The sequence below is a fragment of the Homalodisca vitripennis genome, chromosome 1 (assembly GCF_021130785.1).
Source record: "Homalodisca vitripennis isolate AUS2020 chromosome 1, UT_GWSS_2.1, whole genome shotgun sequence".
NCBI lineage: Eukaryota > Metazoa > Arthropoda > Insecta > Hemiptera > Cicadellidae > Homalodisca > Homalodisca vitripennis.
In genome coordinates, this window is record NC_060207.1 from 90,739,322 (window position 1) to 90,759,105 (window position 19,784).

Below are 19,784 nucleotides of genomic sequence, written 5' to 3' on the forward strand. Positions count from 1 at the left end.
CTCAGGAAACTACTAGGCTATTGTAGTTAAAGACATTTTCTTCGATTCCCGTAAGTTGGTTTTTTCTATTTAGATGCAAGTTTTCTCAGCCATTTATGAACTTAGACCTCTCAAAGTTTTACCACTTGTACTTTGTACTACTATAATCTAGGTCGTGACCAAAGGGTTTTACAAAATAAAAAGTATTATCTTAGAAATAAAATATTTGTTGTGATTTTTTTAGTTTTAAAAAGGTGAATTTTTAAAAATTAGTTTTTTAATACTAAAAGATGATAAATTGTAATTTTGGTTGGTCATGAACTATAAAAAGGTGTGCTTTAAAAGATAAAAAAAATCAAAGCTCTATCATGACTCATTATTTTAGAAACCTGCATTAAGTTTAAATGGACTAAGATAGGCGGTAACAGTCCCCTTAACGCAACAGAAATAGAAACTGTAACCATGGCAATTCCAAAATTTCCATGTTTAATCATGTATATAGATACGTAATTAACAATCGTTCAAATATGTATTTATGTTAAAAAAGTTTCGATTCAGTTAAAAAGTGTCTCTTTAAAATAATTCTACATAAAACACATTTCTGACTAACAAACTCGTGACCGTTCACTGAGCCGACAGTAGTGATGCTCGAATGATTGATCGAGTGCCTGTCTTTCACTATTTACATCAGCATATTGATTATACTTTACAATCAAATATTGCCGGTCTCGGCAAAGTAGAACATTTCTTATATTGCATCTCTATTACTTATCAACTGAAACAATAGATTTTGTCCGTAAGTGTAATAGGATTTATTGGAAAACTTAGACACTTTGAGTTTAAACTTTGAAAACGTTCGGTACTTCGTATGGTTTCACTCAAAATATTCATACGCCTCATTAAAACAAAACGTTTGTCGACTAAAATCAAGGTGCATAAAAAGAACATTGTTAAAGAAGCAATAAAAATGTCTATATTTCTCAATGTCTTCTAACAATACGTCTCTCATCACGAACTTTATCCAAGAGGACCTAACTTTTTGTGCAAATTTAAGCTAAAAGATGATTTCTTTTCTAAAGAAAATCTGCACAAAAGGGTAAAAAGAAGGCATATAAAAAAGAAGAAAGAAGGTTAAGAACATGAACCAGACCCCCAGTGTGTTGCTAGACAACTGGAAAAGGAAATGTTCTTAAAACTTGATTCCCTGAACCATATTTTTCACTATTTATGTTCTTGTGGAAACTATTATTATTATGTACCTGTAGGCTTAAATAGCTTGTGTATCTTTAGCAGGCCTACCAAACTGACGGGAAAAATATTTATAAGTTTTTATTGTCTTGAGTAGTTTAAGTTCTTATAACAAAATGTTAATTTTCATGATTATATAACATTTCTGAAATATATAGTAAAAATTAAACTCATCATTTTTATTTGTTTTTACAACTGGACCGTTTTTACCGGCCCAGACGACTTTTAGTATAAATTATAAAGTTAATATGTTTAGTTAAACATAACATAACGATGCATAAGGAATACATTATACAGTTGGAAAGCTTTTTTTAGTATGTTGTATATAATTATCATGTTATGATTTCATGAACTGTTTTAAACGATCTCTATGTTTAAAGATTGTATTCGCATAAATATTCTATTCGTGTATATAGAAAATTTCCTGAAATACTGTGGGGGCTTGCTGCACATGCCAAGTAAAAATAAGTAAAATTAGTCTTTAATAATAATATATTTTGTCATTCTTTAGATATTATATAAAACGAAATTTATCCCTGCCCTGTAAATATTAACACAATCAAATGAAAACATTTATATTCTAGCTTAACGATAATTGGCAAAAATAGTAATGATCTCATAATTTGAGCTAAACTAATGTTATCAAAAAGATGTATTCCCTACGGTATCCCGAGGAGAGTTCCGAACAAACTAATTACGTAAGGTACTGACACAACTGGGATTATCACTTAAAAAGATTTCTCACTCACCTAATCAATAACTTTTCCACTGAAGCCCTCTGAAACTAGAATCATTGGAGTATAATTCCAAAAATATGTATTAATTTTTAAGCAATTTAAGTACAACACTGTTTTCCAATTTTCACTCAAGAAATATTGTAAATTTAACCACAAACAAGTTTTTAAATATTTGAAGATCTTGAATAATGGTTGTTTAGAAGATCTTTAATGCCCAAATCCAAAAAGTATTAGGATTTGAAGTCCATTATTACAGTTATGTTCATAGTTTTTCATATAATGTGAATAATACGTGACATGTAGTATGAGCTAGATGTGAACTGATATTTTTGTGAAGCCTAATATCAATGTATTTTGTATATTGTACATAGGAACTATGTGCATTACAAAACTGTAATTAACTCTGAGTCCGATATTGTTTTATTTTCGTTAAGTTAACCATTATTGCTGTTCAGAAATAAAAGGTTTTTGGTACTCACTCTGAGCGTAAAGGCAATTCTTTGGAGTAGACGGCGGTTTCTCCTCTCCCCGGAATCCTGTTTAAGAAAGATAAATGTCAATGAACACTACAGCACATTGTCAAATGTTCATGTTAAGTTTAACAAGTTACAGTATTTACATCAAAGTTTGCCAGTTCACAACGCGTCGACAGATAACTCAAACGGTTATATTCTAGAAACATTTCGTCTTAGCTGTGAAGAGCCATCTTCGATCAAGAGATGTTAAACCGAAACTGTCGATAATACATGCTCCCTTGTACAGGTGACTTGAAGGGAGCGGAGCTTTTTCGTGATTGGCTGAAGTTTAACCAAACAATGACAATAATGACTTCTTTATTATAGCTGTTAGCCTTTTGAGAACGGACTGTCTTCTTTTCTGAAGTGGTTTTCTTTCTTACTATCCTTCATTGACTAAATTAAGAGACTCAGCACAGAGAGGCCAAAAATGTCATAAACTTTATAGTGTGAACAATTACGGCTCTGTGTGAACTCAAAAACAAAGACGTTACTTATGACACCGGCCGTGTAAGCCTAAGAACTAAAATGTTTCAAATAGAATTCTCCATAGTTTATTTGAAATTGGTGTACTGTTTTATGGGTTTAATTGAATTATTAGGAAAATAGTGTATTGGAGCAAACAGCAATGTAATCAATAGCCAGTTTGAAGTTAGGTATGACGAAAATGAAACATTACTAACACATGTTTTTAACTGAATTTTAATAAAGTATATTAAAACTTATACTCTACGATTTGTGTATGCAATAACAACTGAAATTAATAAAACAAAATATTAAAATTTCTAATGATTTTTCGGTGGAGCAATGGATGGATAATATACTTAGTACTTAATAATTACCTTCAAAATGATTTTTTATCACCAGTGACAATTGTAATAAAAAAACTTTTTTTATGATTTGAGCTGATATAACTAAAAAAGGTAGGATATAATTAAAATAAGAGATCTGATATTTAATTATGTACAGTTTGAGATAGCCTTGCTACAGAAAGCCGTTACAAAATAAAAATTTATTGACATTGGCTATTGTAATTTTCAGCGTAATGATTGCATAATAGTTTACATGGAATGACAATATATTTTGAAATTATTTATTTACTGCATTCACCGAACAAAGTGCACTGGTATTGGAATCAATGTAATCAAAGATGATATATAGATAGGAAAATAAAGCCAAGTATCCATTTCAGAGTGTAAGAGAATGCTTCTCAGGTACCCTGTACTTGTACTTACGAACTAAAGAATAAATAAAAAAATAAATCTACAGAAGAAATTTATCTTACAAACCCGCCAATAATTTATTGAGAAGAAGCTTATTTGATTACGTACATATTATTTAATTATTATTCACATTTATGAAGTAAAACGTGTATAAGTTTAGTAGCATATTGGAATACATAAAAACATTATGAGGCAGATACAATATTAACACTTATATAAAACATTTAAGAAAAGTGCAAACTAGTTACAAATTTTATTACTCCTTATAGTATGTATAAGTGGAATATATATTAATGAAGTTTATGAAATAAGTAATTTTGGTCTATATAGTGTTTATAATATAATTTTGGTAGTTGGCCTATGATTAACTTTCACAAATCAAGATGCATTTTATATTTAATAATTATTGTGTGTGTCCGTACAATTCTGGTTAGGCTTGAGAGGTATGAAACTAGTGCAATTTTCATTAATTCAATAAGATTCTGATCTTCACCGTAGTGTAGGGATAAAGCTGCGATTTTCTAACCTAGGCGTTACATGTTCAAGGTTTGGACCGTGTTGGCTTAAAAACGTTTAACGTAGTCAATTAATATGCAGTTTGTCGTCAAACGAATCACCTTAAAAAGATGCAAAACCCATAGGAAGTATCTTCTCTTATGACTCAAAACTAGGATACTCACACACTGGAGCAAAGAAGGCTTGGAGAAAAGTTGGTTGGGCGCTGCCCCAGAGTCCGACTCGTTGTTGAAACTTTGCCCGGACACTGTGGGCACTGGCACCACCTGTCGAGGATAGCATTATGTTATACTACATTTGTATTTATTCGTACAAAGTATGTGGAATATTTTATTCCATAACATATCACTCTAACAAGTCTCTGTAGAGAGGACAGTGGTTAGACAAATGTCCATTTACATTTTTGGAATAAGTGCTTAACAAAATTCTGAGAAAATTAGGGGAAAAGCGTCAAACTAAATTGACACGCAATTTATAGATTTATTTCTAGATAAATATGCAAAATTCCAAAGTAATTAGTTTAAATATATGAAATGTAATTTATTAGCACACGCCATTACTACGACGTTATTTTGGCGTTAAGTATTAACACTTGACAATTAAGGGGTACTGCGGTTAATGTTTTCTGAATTGAAATAGTAAGCTTGGTAGTCTTTGAAAACAATAATAAATAAAATTGCATACCTTATGTGTGATAAGTTAAAAAGAATTACAGTAAAATTATTGTTGTTCCAGAGTTGGCTGAACTTCAGGGAGACCTTTCACTCATAGGGTTGAACAAGTTTAATTTCTGTCTATCTGTCTGTCTGTCCACACACTATCTAAAAAACTAACTGTCTTATTGACTGGAAATTTTACATGAAGTTTTATTTATTTTTGAGGATCACTGAGTTCGATGATAATGCTTGTCACATGGGATTTAGCTGAACTTTAGCGAATATTTTAAGATTGGTCTTATGGATAATTAAGATGGTAACGAGGAAATATCAGAACAATTAAATTTGTAAAAGAATGCAACAGATTAAAACTGTGACATATTATTAACACATGTAGCCTAACTATCACAACATATACGTCATTTCATAGTGATTTGGTGTGTAGAATTTTATGATTTAAGGAAACCCAATTTAAAGAAAAAAAATCTAAATTTGTCATGTGGCAAGATATGGAAAAAACATTTCATATGTAGACTTTCAATTTTTCAAGAAACTCCATTTCTACAAGAATGACTTTTATGGTGTGTAATATTTGTGTCAACTTCTATTATTGTATGATTGTCTGTCTGTCTGTACGTCTGCAGAACATCTCGAGAATCACATGAACTATAGATGTGAAATCTTTCATGGTAGTTCTACTTTCTTATAGTAAGAAATATAGGTAAACCCCTCCCCTCTTCAGTTTAGCTAGAAGAAAGTAAAATATTGAATAACCATAAAAACAACCCCGTAAGATAAGTGAAATCAATATTATAGACTAGTAACATAGTTCTTTGTTCAGCTATTGGAATGAACTGCTTAAGAGCTAAACTGAGGTTTGGAATGAATGCATTTTCACGCCCTTTCAGTTTAGAACTGGAGTCTAGCATTAGACTTGAAATACAAGCACGTCGTGGACATATTAATCTTAATTGATGTTCTAACCACTTCTGAGTTATAGGGGATAATCACTGAAAAATATTCTAATCTCCTGATCCAGCTTAGATTTAAGTTTAAAGAGAAGTGTTTTGGGGTTCTCGAATAGGAGAGTGAAACAGTTTTTATAAGTATCGTAAAATAACTCATTATTTCATGATATATGATTTAAGTATTAATGAAAATATTTTAGGTCACCTCGGAGAAATCCTAAAGTCGAAGTGTTTTCCTTCTGAGTTAACACTGCTACGATATAATGAATAATGGGGCGTTCATGTTGAAACAGAAGTTGATTTTGCATTAAAACTCCGATGAGAAGTAAGTCTGAGAAGCCCATTTGGGCCAAAAAGTGTACAGCTATGGCCACTGCAGTTTATTCCTGTCCAAGGTATTGCTGGGGCCATAGTTGATGTTTAAACGGTCTACTTCAGTCAAAAACAACTTGATGTGTTTTTAATAGTCCTTAAATGTGTAACAAAAGCTAGATAGTAGCTTTGTTTTTGATATCTGCATTACACTATTAATCAAGCATTACATACTTAATACTTGCTACTTAAGCTTAAGTATTGTTACTTATTTAAGCTTAGTCTACACTTTCAATACTATAAACGTAAAAATTTATAATGATTAAATTTATCAACCACATTAATTATAATATTTGTCAATTTATAATGTTTACGAAGAACACTGCATTACAAAATAGTTTAATATCTGTTGTTGTAACACTTTTCTTTTAGTGTGTTTGCGTTTTCATGAGATATCAATCATTCACAGTCTATGCTTATCGACTATGAAATAACCTCCAAGATCATATCAGAGGTATTTGCAGTCGGGAACGGTTTCGGGAGGTGATTAGGGACCATCTGTTCCGGGCCTCGTCGGGCTGACGATTTCGTGGCATAAGGTATGGGACGTTGGATTTGTATGAATGGTGATGGGTGATTGTCTGTTAATTTCTTCAGTTTTATTTTATTTATTTATTATTTAATTTTACGAAGAATCTTCTTTTAATTTTATTAATTTATACAAATATAGATTATCATTTTTGAATTTAAAACAGAAATGTATACTATACTGTGGCTCTGTTTTACACGAAACGTATCGATTGTAAATTTATGGTTAGGATTAAGAGAGGACTTAATAGTCCTAACCTCGCCAATTGAATATGTTTTTCTTTTTGTTCAATAAAGACATCATTCATTTAATTTTAATTTTAATTTCATTTATTTCATCCAACAGTTTGTATCATCTGAAAAAAAAAAACAATCCTGGTTTCATAATAGTATGCATCGAAAATGTATTGTATTACATAAGTTTATGTAATTCAGCCCTATAGGAGGGAGTGGTAATTTCCACAGTGGGAATGTAGCATTCGGCACCTGGGGGTTGTGGTTACTCCGGTGTAGAACACATTTAGGACATTAGCCACGCTGCATTTCATCTAACTTAAGGTGAACATTTAGAACTAATCTTCATACCAGCCATAATCAGTACTTAATCCAATTGCCATCCTGATGCTTTAAACTTATACACCCTTTGATAATTTATCGGAACAAAAATAAGAAATACAACCTTGCCAATCATGTACGTCTTACGTCTTACGATGTTCTCACTGAAACTAAGACGAAAAAACTGCAATTTGCTTATAAATCTTATACCTTACCGATTAGAATTCTATATAATAGTACTACTAAGAGCTAAAAAGCTGTTTGGATCCCGATGAAAAGTGGTCAAAAACACGCGGACAGTTATCAAGTACACATATTACAATTTAAATTGTATTTTACAATGTTATATATATAATCCTTCTTGTTGGTGCAGAGAATATTTATTCAAGAACATACAAATTACCTGATATGCAGCATGACTTCTGGATATACGAACAGAACCATCGTCTGCGTGTATGAACCTAGGAGAGTCTAGCGTTCTAGCGGCCATCATGGAGATCCACATTGGTCAGAGGATCCCGGGCCAAGCTTCCGCCCATCCGCATCCCTGCAACACAGCAGTAGTATAATTATTACAACTGAAACAGTAAGGGAACCATAAATATCAGGATAAAGAACATAGCCATAACCTTAGTATAAGGCTGTAGGAGACTTGGAGTTTCACGGTATGTAGAGAACCATATGTAAACTATATCTGTTTCTCTGGAGCTTAAGAAAATTTTGCAGATCAGAACAGAGAATGAAAATTTATAAAACGATGTATAGGAGAGTATTCAGCGCCACCATGGAAATTCTAATTAGTTAGTAGATAGAGGCAAGGGATTACCCATCGACCTAGGGCGTATAGTGGTATGAATCTAGGAGGTATGATGGAGCCATAATGGACATGTAAATTGGTTATTATATATAGAAATAAACATCCTTTATACATATCTCAGACAGAACCACGACAAGGTTATAATCATTGTCATGATGTATAACAGTACCCTCATCTGAGTTCAGCCTAGTATATCTTGTAATAGACCATGATTGAACCGCCGTTGACAAATTTATTCATAGCATATCAAAGTACGTTTCTACTTTAAAATGAACGAAAAGAGTTCACATAATCTATATAGGTTTTATCATTAATTTTATTTATTAAAAATTAAGTTTAATTCCTCATTCCGAAAATGTAACGGCAAATCTGAATCGAAGCCTAAATCGGTGCTTAGGCTTACCCATTAGGAATCACCTAGCTATTGCGTATCCCGATCAGTTGAAATGCTGTAGATGGAGCTTATATTGGTCACTGTTAACTTACATGAAAAAACATAAAACCAATATTTAAGAATTTTATTGTTTTGTGAGGCCTTTCGATAGCGAGACTATCTTCTTCAGACACATCACAAATTTTCCATGTAAGTTATCCCGATCAGGGTGTTCCCAAAAGGATTCAAACCCAAGATGTTTTAGGAAATCCAAGTAATTCCAGAAGTAACTTAAAAGTCAGGTGCATCCGTAATCATCGAAAATAAATTCCAAACCTCCATAAAATAACCAAAACAAAATTAACAATAAATAAAATATTTTGGCCTTTATTAACAATTGGCAAACGTAAATTAACAATTTTCAAATTATCAAACAACAGAATCTTTTTATTTGCTAAGTTTTTCAAAAATTGACACTGGAAACGTTATTAAAACGAGAGTGTGAGCCAAAATCCCAAAAGAAATCAAATGTGGTTGGAAGAAAATATCTACGATCATTTATCCGAAATATGCTTTAATAGTCGGCACATTTTTGAAACTAAAAATGTACGATAAAAATAAACTCTAAATAACACAACTTACTGTTGATGATTAATAACGATTGATAGATTATTGTTATTATTGAGCATTTGGAGGTGCGGTGTTCCATGATAGTAAAGTAGATACGTGATATTTGTGACAAGGTTAAGGAGATGGTGGCGCGGGTTTATGAGTGTTGTTATGGGGTGGGAGGAGGAGGAGGGTCCAGCCATCAATTTAGGTCCGTCTCTATAGCAACCGACCTGCCTTTAACTGCCGTCACAAATTTTGTAACGGCTATTGTAAGCAGGAAGGTGAAATGATTTGTCCTTTGGTAAATACATACTTGTATGGTTCAGTAACATTCCAATTAGAATAATTCTAGAAAAATAATCTTTTAATTTCTAGCAAATAACTCTTATCTCGCCCAGTTGTTTATTTTTATTTTTAGTAGGAAATAAAATCTTGCAAGTCGTAATACTAGTTTTAAACCTAAGAAATTGTTTTGTGCTAATCAGTATTAACTTATTTTATTAATGCTTACCTTAATATAGAGCTAAATATTAAAACTATAAGAAGTGTCGCAAAATCATTGTGTAGCTCTAAACGTTGTTTTCAATGAATGTGTACAACATTCAAAGTTATGACTTCGTCGGCTGAGTTTAGAAAAAAAATTTAATAAATGAATAAAGAACGAATTAGTAAAATAATCTTTTCTTTTGGATCTAGTATTTTATGACTACTGAATATTTTTCGCAGTAGCATATGTTTCGTAAATATGGATTCTTCAATTTGAACCTAAGTCACTGATATAATTATTTTTTAGTTTTATTTGTTTGTGATAGTGAATATATATACTAGTTTATTATTCGTAAATACCAATTCTTAGATAGGACCGATGTGTTATATTTGATTAGAAAGTTTAAGAAAACATAATACAAATCTGAAGACCTTCCAACAACTGCAGCCAACTGTGATGTTGTATACAGTAGAAGCAGTTACCCACTAGTTTTAGCTGCCACTAACACTGACAGCCAGCCCTAATGGGCTTCTATCTCATTTGTCTTGTTATAGCAGAGAATACAGACCCATTCGTATTCGAAACACTGAACGTCTGAACCACTCATCGTCTAAGAGTATGGAAACCATTATATAGAAATGGGAATCACTCAGATCCCTGGAACCAGTGTCATTTTTCCTAAAACTGTTTTCCTCACATCCATGTAGATCGCGTACATAGAATTCACTAAGACAACTTTCGATGGTACCAATTTGAACAGCAGTCCGAAGATTCAACCGATACAACCAAATGGTGTCTTACAGTAGCATAATCAGGGTTTCCAAACCGGAGGGTGTACACGGGGGTTTGTATTTATAAACAATAGATATACCCTCCAAAACCCCCAAGATTGTGTGTAGTTTTTCCAGAACATTAGAAGATCTTTTAATTGACCATCTAATGGACCGAAGCATGGTCGGATACGCAAGAAGTCAGCTATTACTAATGTCATCATTATACAATTCCTAGGTTAAAAAATATAATTCTAAGCCTACTGAAGTAGACTGTGTTGCGTAGACATTTTATACTCTAATTGAATGGCTTTCTTTCGTGGCTCCTAGTTCGCCACTTTTGATTTTTAATGACTAACCTTTTATATATAATTCTAAGCCTACTGAAGTAGACTGTGTTGAATTCACTAAGACAACTTTCGATGGTACCAATTTGAACAGCAGTCCGAAGATTCAACCGATACAACCAAATGGTGTCTTACAGTAGCATAATCAGGGTTTCCAAACCGGAGGGTGTACACGGGGGTTTGTATTTATAAACAATAGATATACCCTCCAAAACCCCCAAGATTGTGTGTAGTTTTTCCAGAACATTAGAAGATCTTTTAATTGACCATCTAATGGACCGAAGCATGGTCGGATACGCAAAAAGTCAGCTATTACTAATGTCATCATTATACAATTCCTAGGTTAAAAAATATAATTCTAAGCCTACTGAAGTAGACTGTGTTGCGTAGACATTTTATACTCTAATTGAATGGCTTTCTTTCGTGGCTCCTAGTTCGCCACTTTTGACTTTTAATGACTAACCTTTGTATAACCATATATTTTTGTTTAACGTTGTATAACCACATAACCCCGTTTAAATTTTTCTCCACTTATTGTGTGAGTCGCAAAAATACAAAGACTCATTAAATGGGTTCACAATAAATTATAAGTAATACTGTACGGCAGTAGAGATAACTCAGAACTGAAACAAAAGAAACATCCGACTTACAGTGACTTTTCCATCGTTATAGCATTGAGTACGGCTAAAATAGACGTTATTCACTTCATGGAACGGCGAAGGTTAAGCCGTGGACGATTGATCCGGGGGCGGTTAAGAAGGCGGCTATTGTACTTCGGATTATATTTTTCTCTTCTCCTTTTATTTTCGATTATATTTTGGGCTATCCATAAAAGACTTCTTTGATGGAAGGGGAGGGGTTTGAAACCCATATAAGCCTCCTTGGCTATACCACTGTCCACCTAAATGCATACGGATTAGTTTTTTAACCCTAGAGGCCTCTATCAGAATTTCTCAAGCGTCAATTTCTTAGTTGTGCGCTGTATTTTATCCAATTTACAGGTTCACTCGGTAAAATTTATATGTTTTATTTTTTAGTGAAATATAAATGTCATATATCAATTCTTGCTAAGAATCAGAAAATAAAACTAAGTAAGGTACGAATAAAAATTTCTTTAATATTTCACGGCATACGTTGTATTTTTATTTAGAGTAAACACTGAATTGGTGTCATGTGAAGAACTGCGTAGACAAGGGACTTGTCTATACTAATATATCGATGGGCAATATGTTTAAACACACCATGCTCGATTTTGAGGCTGGTCGACTCTTTTGAATTCTGTTATTGTTCACCTTTTCATCTTTTGATTATTTGTTTTTATTAATTGCCATATTAAATGGGGTCATGGCAAGATCACATTTAGCGTTCTGACAGTTTTAGTAACTTTAACAACGATATTTGGAGTGAAAGTGGCGATGAAGAAAAAAATGATGTGACAAGGCCTACCCTGGTTGAAGACGAGGCCTTGGAGTGGACAAGGAAAGAAAATGATACACATAATTTTATTTTTAGTGGTAGATCTAATATAAAATACAATATTAACATGTTATATGGTAGATTAATACTATCCGCCCCCACGTAACGATTTACATTGAAAATGAAACAATTTTTGGTACTGAGGCTTAAAATATTTGAATTTTAATTGGTACTCAATGGCAAATAAAGGGGAATAAGAGACATTTGCAGTGATTCCAAACTTAAAATTTAAATTTTTTACTTACTGAACTTTTTATTCGGTTATAGATGTTTCATAACTTTGTATTCAGTACATGCAAGTTTTACCCTACAGTGCACAACTGTATTTTTAAATACAAAAATTATTTACTGATAAACCTATTAAAATTATTTCAATGATTTTAATTTTGTCATAGAGTTTTATAAAGTACACAGAATAAAGTCATGAGCGAATGCTTGAATTTTGCAAAACATTAATAACAATTGTCAATTCTTCATAAAGAAAGGTGTAAAAAAATCGTCAATATACCAAAATTAAAAAAAAAATTGCCTTATACTATTGTAAAGATTACTTGTTATTAATTTATATTTATAGAAATTACATTAAGCTATTACCATATGTACAAATTTAGTAAACACAATGCCAATTCTCTGTAGTGTATAATATACGAATACGAAATAACTGATGATGAGATGAGGATTACAAGAATAGGGATTAGACTCCTTGTTTATGCTAACATTTCATGGGATGTGTATACGGGTGGAAATATGGACAAGACAGAAGCAATTACATAGTCCACACACAGCAAACACAATTCTGGGATGAGATTCCAAGCGGGTTATCACAGGCTGTGGTGGAGAGTGGTCTAGCCGCTCAATAACAGGGTCTGGACAGCCTGTCTTACTTTCTTGGCCGGCTCTCAAGAAACAAGGAGATATGAATCATTGGCAAGCCATTCCACTGAGGCAATCTACGTAGTTACAACATCTACAAAAGTACACTTCTTATATCCATCTAAATTACTTAAATGTACTTCTGTAGTGTTAATTCATTTATCAATTAATGCAATACGGTATACATTGAGGTGGGTTAAGTTTAATTTTTTCAATATTGCCTTGTTCAATATTGTTTGCCTTTGCACAGTAGTTACATTTAAAATCTATAATTCATTATTGCCTGTTTTGATTAGATTGGATAAAAAAAATTGTTATTAGGATTTTGAAACTTTTTACGTATTCTCATTCACAAAATGACTAACACATACGTGTTAGAACCGAGTGCAACATAGAACTGTATAAGCACGATTTATAGAGGAATTGGAAAATGAAATCGATAACCAGCGGCACTAGTTTCGACGGAGATCAAATGGGAGCGGAAGGGTTAATCAAATGATCAATTTTAATACAGATCACATATTTTTAATTTGAAAATTAAAACCACTTGTCAGAAACCTAAATGGAAGTTTCACCCCAGCCAGCCAACGAAATAGCAATGTAGCTGTCTTGAACCGCACTGTGTCTTGTTGTAATTCGTTGTCCATTTATAAATAATTAAATGCAGACCTACATATTATTTGGCTGAACATCGTGATTTTGTTTCTTTATCTTGGCTGATATTACTATTATTTATTAGGTTTCTAAAGAAACAATTGCATATATTCATACAGATGCAGAACTACAAACATAAACTACGATAAAAACTTATCATTCATTTATTGCTTTCATTCTTCGAATCCTGTGTCGATTTAAGAGAAAACTAGCATGAGTCCTTCTCGTAAAATAAAATTGCACTTAGATAGTCCAATTTTAATCATTAGTTCACAAGTGCGAGGAAAATAATTTTCGAATCTAAAAAATTCAGAGAAAATAAAACATTTCTATATCGAATATCTCGCTCCGTATTGAAAATACATGGTTTTCTGTAAGATAAAATGAAATTATAATAAAACAGTTTTGTTATTGGGAAACAATAAACGAAGTTCTTCATTTAAAGTTTTTTTTATCTCTGTAAGCAGATTCCAATGTCGATACTCTTAAAAAAACACTCTGTGTATAATATAATAATATACTTTAAATATCTCTCCCGCGTAAGTGAGAGATCCGAGTTCGAGTCCCGCTTGAGCGAGCACTTTTTGTTCACCAATCTTTATTCATATATAACAATATAAAGCGGAGTAGATTTAGATATGCCTAAGATTCCACATCTAAATAAAATAAGACTAAAAAGATATTTCATATTGATTTTGTGTAAGAAAGCAATTAAAACCACGGATTCACAAAGTTGTAAAGGAATTGCAAAATGGTTACTATTATTGAATGGGAGAAAGTTTGTGCCCTGTTTTGGGGCGTGCCTAGTTATCAAAGTGGAGTGATGAGATTGGACCCTTCCACTGAAAGAGTTCAGGGTTAGTGTAGCAAATCAGCACATGGTCACTAACTCTTCTATCGCTGCCGTACAAACCGGACTGAGGAATGTCCCCAGGTTAGAGTTTCCTGATGTGGTAAGAGTACAATAAACTCGAGCTATGAGGAAGACGTCGTTGGAACCCCATAAACTCATAAAAGCCACGGGGTTATAAGACATCGGAGAGGAGTGAAGTGGCGTTGGCCGAGCTCCAACTGGCTGAAGAGTTTACATTTATTGCTGCACTCAGCGCGGCAACTTACAACATTCACCAACTAAAGTAATTATCCTGCTTTACTTTAACCATCCGTTTCCACTGTCCTTTGTTGTAAAAAACCTGACCTAGCTCTGGAGTCACGTAATGTAGTGAAACATCTTTGCCGGGTTGTTATTACTTGTACATGGTATTAAAAACATATTAAAAAATCATTTATGAAAGAAGTTGAAATAGTAATTTCCTAGTTGGGTACTAAAATTGTGTAAAATTACTGTTCTGTTCTCTTGGAACAAGGAGATGAGGAAACTTCTCATTGCTAGTCTTTAAAAGAACTTGGTGCTACTTTCATAACGACATAATATTCAGGTTAGGTAAGGTTGGAGTTGAGGCCGCCTCTTATGGAGATCCCACGAGGAAGAATAACAGGCACTAGCTCTCAGTCATATCAAGAGAGAGAGAGAGAGAGACTAGCTCTACTCTAGTCAGGGTGGGTAGGGGAGAAATTACTCCCTCATGTTTAGACTTGCAACAGCTGTCAACGTGAGGGAGTCTCACCCACTCTGTCATTCTATGCAGTATACTACATCTGCTTATTAACGAACAGTTTTTACAATTGTGTTTAGTAGTGTGGCGCTTTTAGACATAAAGTTACAGATTACTAGCCCAGATTAAGGTACAGATCGATTTTTGCTGTACCCAGTACAGGTTCTACTGTCATGCATAAACCAAATGTATTCTAATTGTATTAGTGCCATTAAACCTGACTGATGACTGTTGATTCTGGAGATAGATCATAAACTAAAGTTACTACCATATGTTAGATGGCCATTAGATAGCATGGTAATTTATAAAGCTATGCAAGCAGACGAGCCAGTGCTGATGAGTGTGATGTGCAATGACATTGGTTTCGCTGGATACAGTACAGTTTGCGGACAATTTACAGGGTTAAATCGAGCTGGTGTTGGTTATAAAGAAGCACGCAAAGGGTGTCTCCTGGATTCTATTAAAATCACTTATTTATTCGGAAACCTAAATCAAAACCAGTATATCTTATTTAAAAAATAACAATTCCATAGTAATAGACAGCCCTCTTTTTTGCTATGTTAATACATTATTTTTAACAGTTTTAAGAGAAGAAATAAATTAAGATGTACTGGATATAAGTTATGCTCTCATAAAATAGAGTTCTACTTTACAGTACATACTGAAAAATCAAGGTAATAAGTGACACATAGGGCTGGAGATCCTTCCTAGCTTCTACATCGATACCAGTGTCCACAAAAGGGACATCCTAGCTTCTATATTGATACATAGTGTTCACAGTGATCTTCACTATATTCTGTGTGTCAATGCACAGTGGCCACACAGAATCATCATACACTGTTGATTACAATAACTAGAAGACCAATAGTCTGGAAACAATTATGTTACAGTTCTATATATATATATATATATATATATATATATATATATATATATATATATATATATATGCGAAATAAAAATGCGAATTGTTTAGAGTTCATATCAGTTATAATTTTTCGTCGTTTCACTTCAAATATTTGATATTATGGTATATAAGTTCTATGATCCGTAAACAGATTCATTGGTCTTTGCTAGAAATGCTGCGTTTTGCAACATTCTGTTGCATCGTCTATCTTGATGAGTTAGAATTGTAATGCTTTCCAAGAATTGGGAATGAAAACAATCTCGGTTACCTCCACGCTACCACAATATTGTTTCTGAATAATGTTTGCTGCGTTAGATAATGTGAGTGTAACGCTTCACACAATGATTCATTAGATTCATTAAGAGATATTTTAGAAAAAGTGTTTGCAGAGAATTGTATATTACCATCAGTTTTAAACAAGTGATGCTAGAATCTGGTTACAGATTTTGTATGTCATATAGCTGATTTGTTTGTCAATTTCGTTTCTTCGTTTGTCGACCAATCTCTTGAAGCGTAAGATTTAAAGCAAATAGTTTCAAAATGTTCATTAAATCCACGTCTATATTCCTAAACGTGAGGGAAACCTGTAAATCCCTAAACTCAATTATACTAGGCCTTAATCATTACAACAGTACAAACAGAGTACAATTCCAATAACAATTGCCGAACAAGGGAGAGAGTCCTCTATTCAATATCAAACCAGAGTCGTATTAACCGGATACACAGTCTATTCTGACCAGGTGACGAGCAGAAACGGCTCGAGTTCATTTTGTCTCTGGGCCAATTAGCTGATTGCTGTCGTTTAGCTAACAAAATAATTCCGAAGAAAAACCCTATTTTTTTGGGAGAGTATATTGCGTGCCATAACTTAATTTTCCAATCAATTAAGCAAACACAGTAAAATCTCATAACTTAGCCTACAATGGTATGAGCCGTATTCTTTTGGATTGTGTACAGATACGACAGATATGAGTAGAAAATTACGTGAGAGTAAATGTATTTTGTTCACCAGATTGGGAAACACTGGCCAGTGAGTATAAACGAATCGAGTAAACAGCGCACGTGCTGAATATTTTCACCCCTCATTCAACCCTTACTTCACGTTTATAGTGTTACACCTTATCGCCGAAATAGAATTCCACCTGATAGCTTGAAATACATCATCTTCAGCGGTAATCAACTCTTGTCACGTACTTTGATCTTACAACATTTTTCAGCAGTATATTAAATGCAGCCGTTATTTCTATAATGATAATAGATATATTGCCTAAATTGAATATTTACTAATTGATCATTTATTTGTAAGAATAACATAGGTTTTGGGGGGTTTTAATACCTAAAATAACAAAAGCAACAGAAAAGATCAGTTCACTGCTGGGAATTTACAGTTACGAACAAATAAACCCATGTAAATATAGAAAACGTTCTTAGATAATATTTATATAAGTTTAAAATATTTAACGAATTTATATTTATAAAATAAGATTACTACGCTACGAATATTATTTACTAGCAAGCTTGTTATAATAAAATAGATTTTGGTCTTCTTAGCTGCTAAAGAAATGATAAGATAATGTATTCGTAAAGCCAATCTTAAAATAATAGCTACTATATTTGAGTAAAATATTTATCCTGCTAAGCAGTTTAGAAAAAAGTGTTCAAATTTTAATGTGAGCTAGTTTAACGCAGCAGATGGGAACGGAATTGAAAGAGTAATTGGCAACGCTAGGTGCTGTTGTACAAGCGTTTGCTCACAACGGGGAAAAATAATTTATATGCAAAACCAGATCTGAACTTGCAAATTTGTTTGAATTATTCTTCCTTTCTCTACATTCTTTAAGCGCGTATATTGTTTCTTCGCCCGTCTCCTTCTAAAAGTAAAAAAATCTGTTACATTAATTTTAACTCAAATTTTTAAAAACCAACTAACTGAGCAATACCAATAAAACAGGAAATAATTTTAGTTAATTTTAAATTGTTAAGGAGCAATCTTTCTCAGACTTATTCTATTTATTTATCATTTAAGTTACTATTGATTTTGAGAAGAAAACTAAATAATTTCACAACAAAATTCTAACAAATTTTTATTTTGAAGAAAACTGTATTTTAATATTTACAAAGTGATCTTTTTCACAAACGAATTTTCGATTAATTACAGGTTGTTATTCAAGAATGCGTGAAAGAGAACAAAACATTGTCTTTTCAATGCACTCTAATCGTTCGGTAACTTTCCTTTACTAGTAACTAAAGTTCGAATGTCGTAGAAATATTTTAAGAATTTTGCCAATGCAACGTTCTAAAGAGTGAGGAAATACTGAAAAATTTCCTAACAATTATTAATACAAATAGATCAAAATATGATAAAGTTTTATTGTAGAAGTCTGCAAATCTAGTAAAACCACACGAAATATAAGGTCAGATTGTAAAATCAGTAATTGGTTTGATCTTAGAACTCGTGCGATGATCCAGATTATCCTAATAGTATTCACCCATTACAATAAGCACTACGTCATGCGGAGTTCATGTGCCAGCGTTATGCTCAATTGGAGCTCTTTACGGAAATGTCATATACGCAAAAATAACTATCAATACTGTAAAATAATCAGATAACCGATTCCAGATAAGAATTTTGAATTACCCGTCAAAATGAAATGTTATAAAAGTAAGGATCCCTAAAGACGCTTACTAAAGGTATCATATTCCAGCGGCCACTTAGATGACATTGAGGACTCAAGGTGTTTACCTAGAGGCTGTAAGTCACACAGTTTACCGCCCAAGTGTCCGTCCCTCTGTTTGCTAAGGGGAGCCACCTAGCCTGGTCGATGCTAATAAACTTATAAATTCGCACCAGCATACTTTGTCTCTCCATTAAGTGCTTTACATTTTCTTCTTATTTCTTAGAATCAAAAACAATTTTTTTTATTGAATAAAATCAAAAGTAATTAAGTTAAATAAAGTTTGTGAAGCAATAGTTAGCCTACACAAAATTTATACTTAGTATTTAAAAAATTATACATAAACCGATACATAGAAAAAAAATGCGAAGAACGTAACGAATGCCTCACAAACCAATCCAACAAAGTAACTGTATCAAATCTGTTGGTACTGAGAAATAACAAGTTATTAAACTCAATTTGTTTGCAAATGCGTTTATTCTGCGTTTTTTTATCGTTCCCATCATGTTTATCTATACAAAAATGTGAAGTTTTAATATTTGCAATTTTGTTACCCTTTGACTTTTTGATCTAAAAATCAGAGCGTTTACTTGAACTAAGGGGAGCCTACTTACCAAGAGTCAAGTACTACACATTTCTGTCAAAAGTGTCAAAAGGACGGGCGGACGTACAGACTACACGATTGAAAAGAACCTGTTACTTAGATGATGTTTCTGTATGTTAGCAAAACATTGTATCAAACTACCACTTTTACCAACACAAATTAATTACGTAGCTACGGTGGGAAGGATTGAATCGTTGGTGGGAAGAGTTGACTTTTCTCTTAGTGCAGCGTCCAAAATCTGACGCTGTTACAGACTGAACTCCTGGAATCTGTAGT

General features: G+C 32.8%; 1 protein-coding gene across 1 annotated transcript in view; it reads right to left on the reverse strand.

Annotated features, from left to right (window-relative positions):
- Nucleotides 1-7,787, reverse strand: part of LOC124369802 (cyclic nucleotide-gated cation channel subunit A-like) — a 35,382-nt gene extending 27,595 nt beyond the window's left edge. The window contains exons 1-3 of the mRNA XM_046827950.1: nt 7,701-7,787; nt 4,383-4,484; nt 2,444-2,500 (exon numbers count right to left, since the gene is read on the reverse strand). Coding sequence (XP_046683906.1) covers nt 2,444-2,500; nt 4,383-4,484; nt 7,701-7,787 — 246 coding nt within the window. The remainder of the gene's footprint in view (nt 1-2,443; nt 2,501-4,382; nt 4,485-7,700) is intronic.
- Between the last annotated feature and the right edge of the window lie 11,997 nt (nt 7,788-19,784).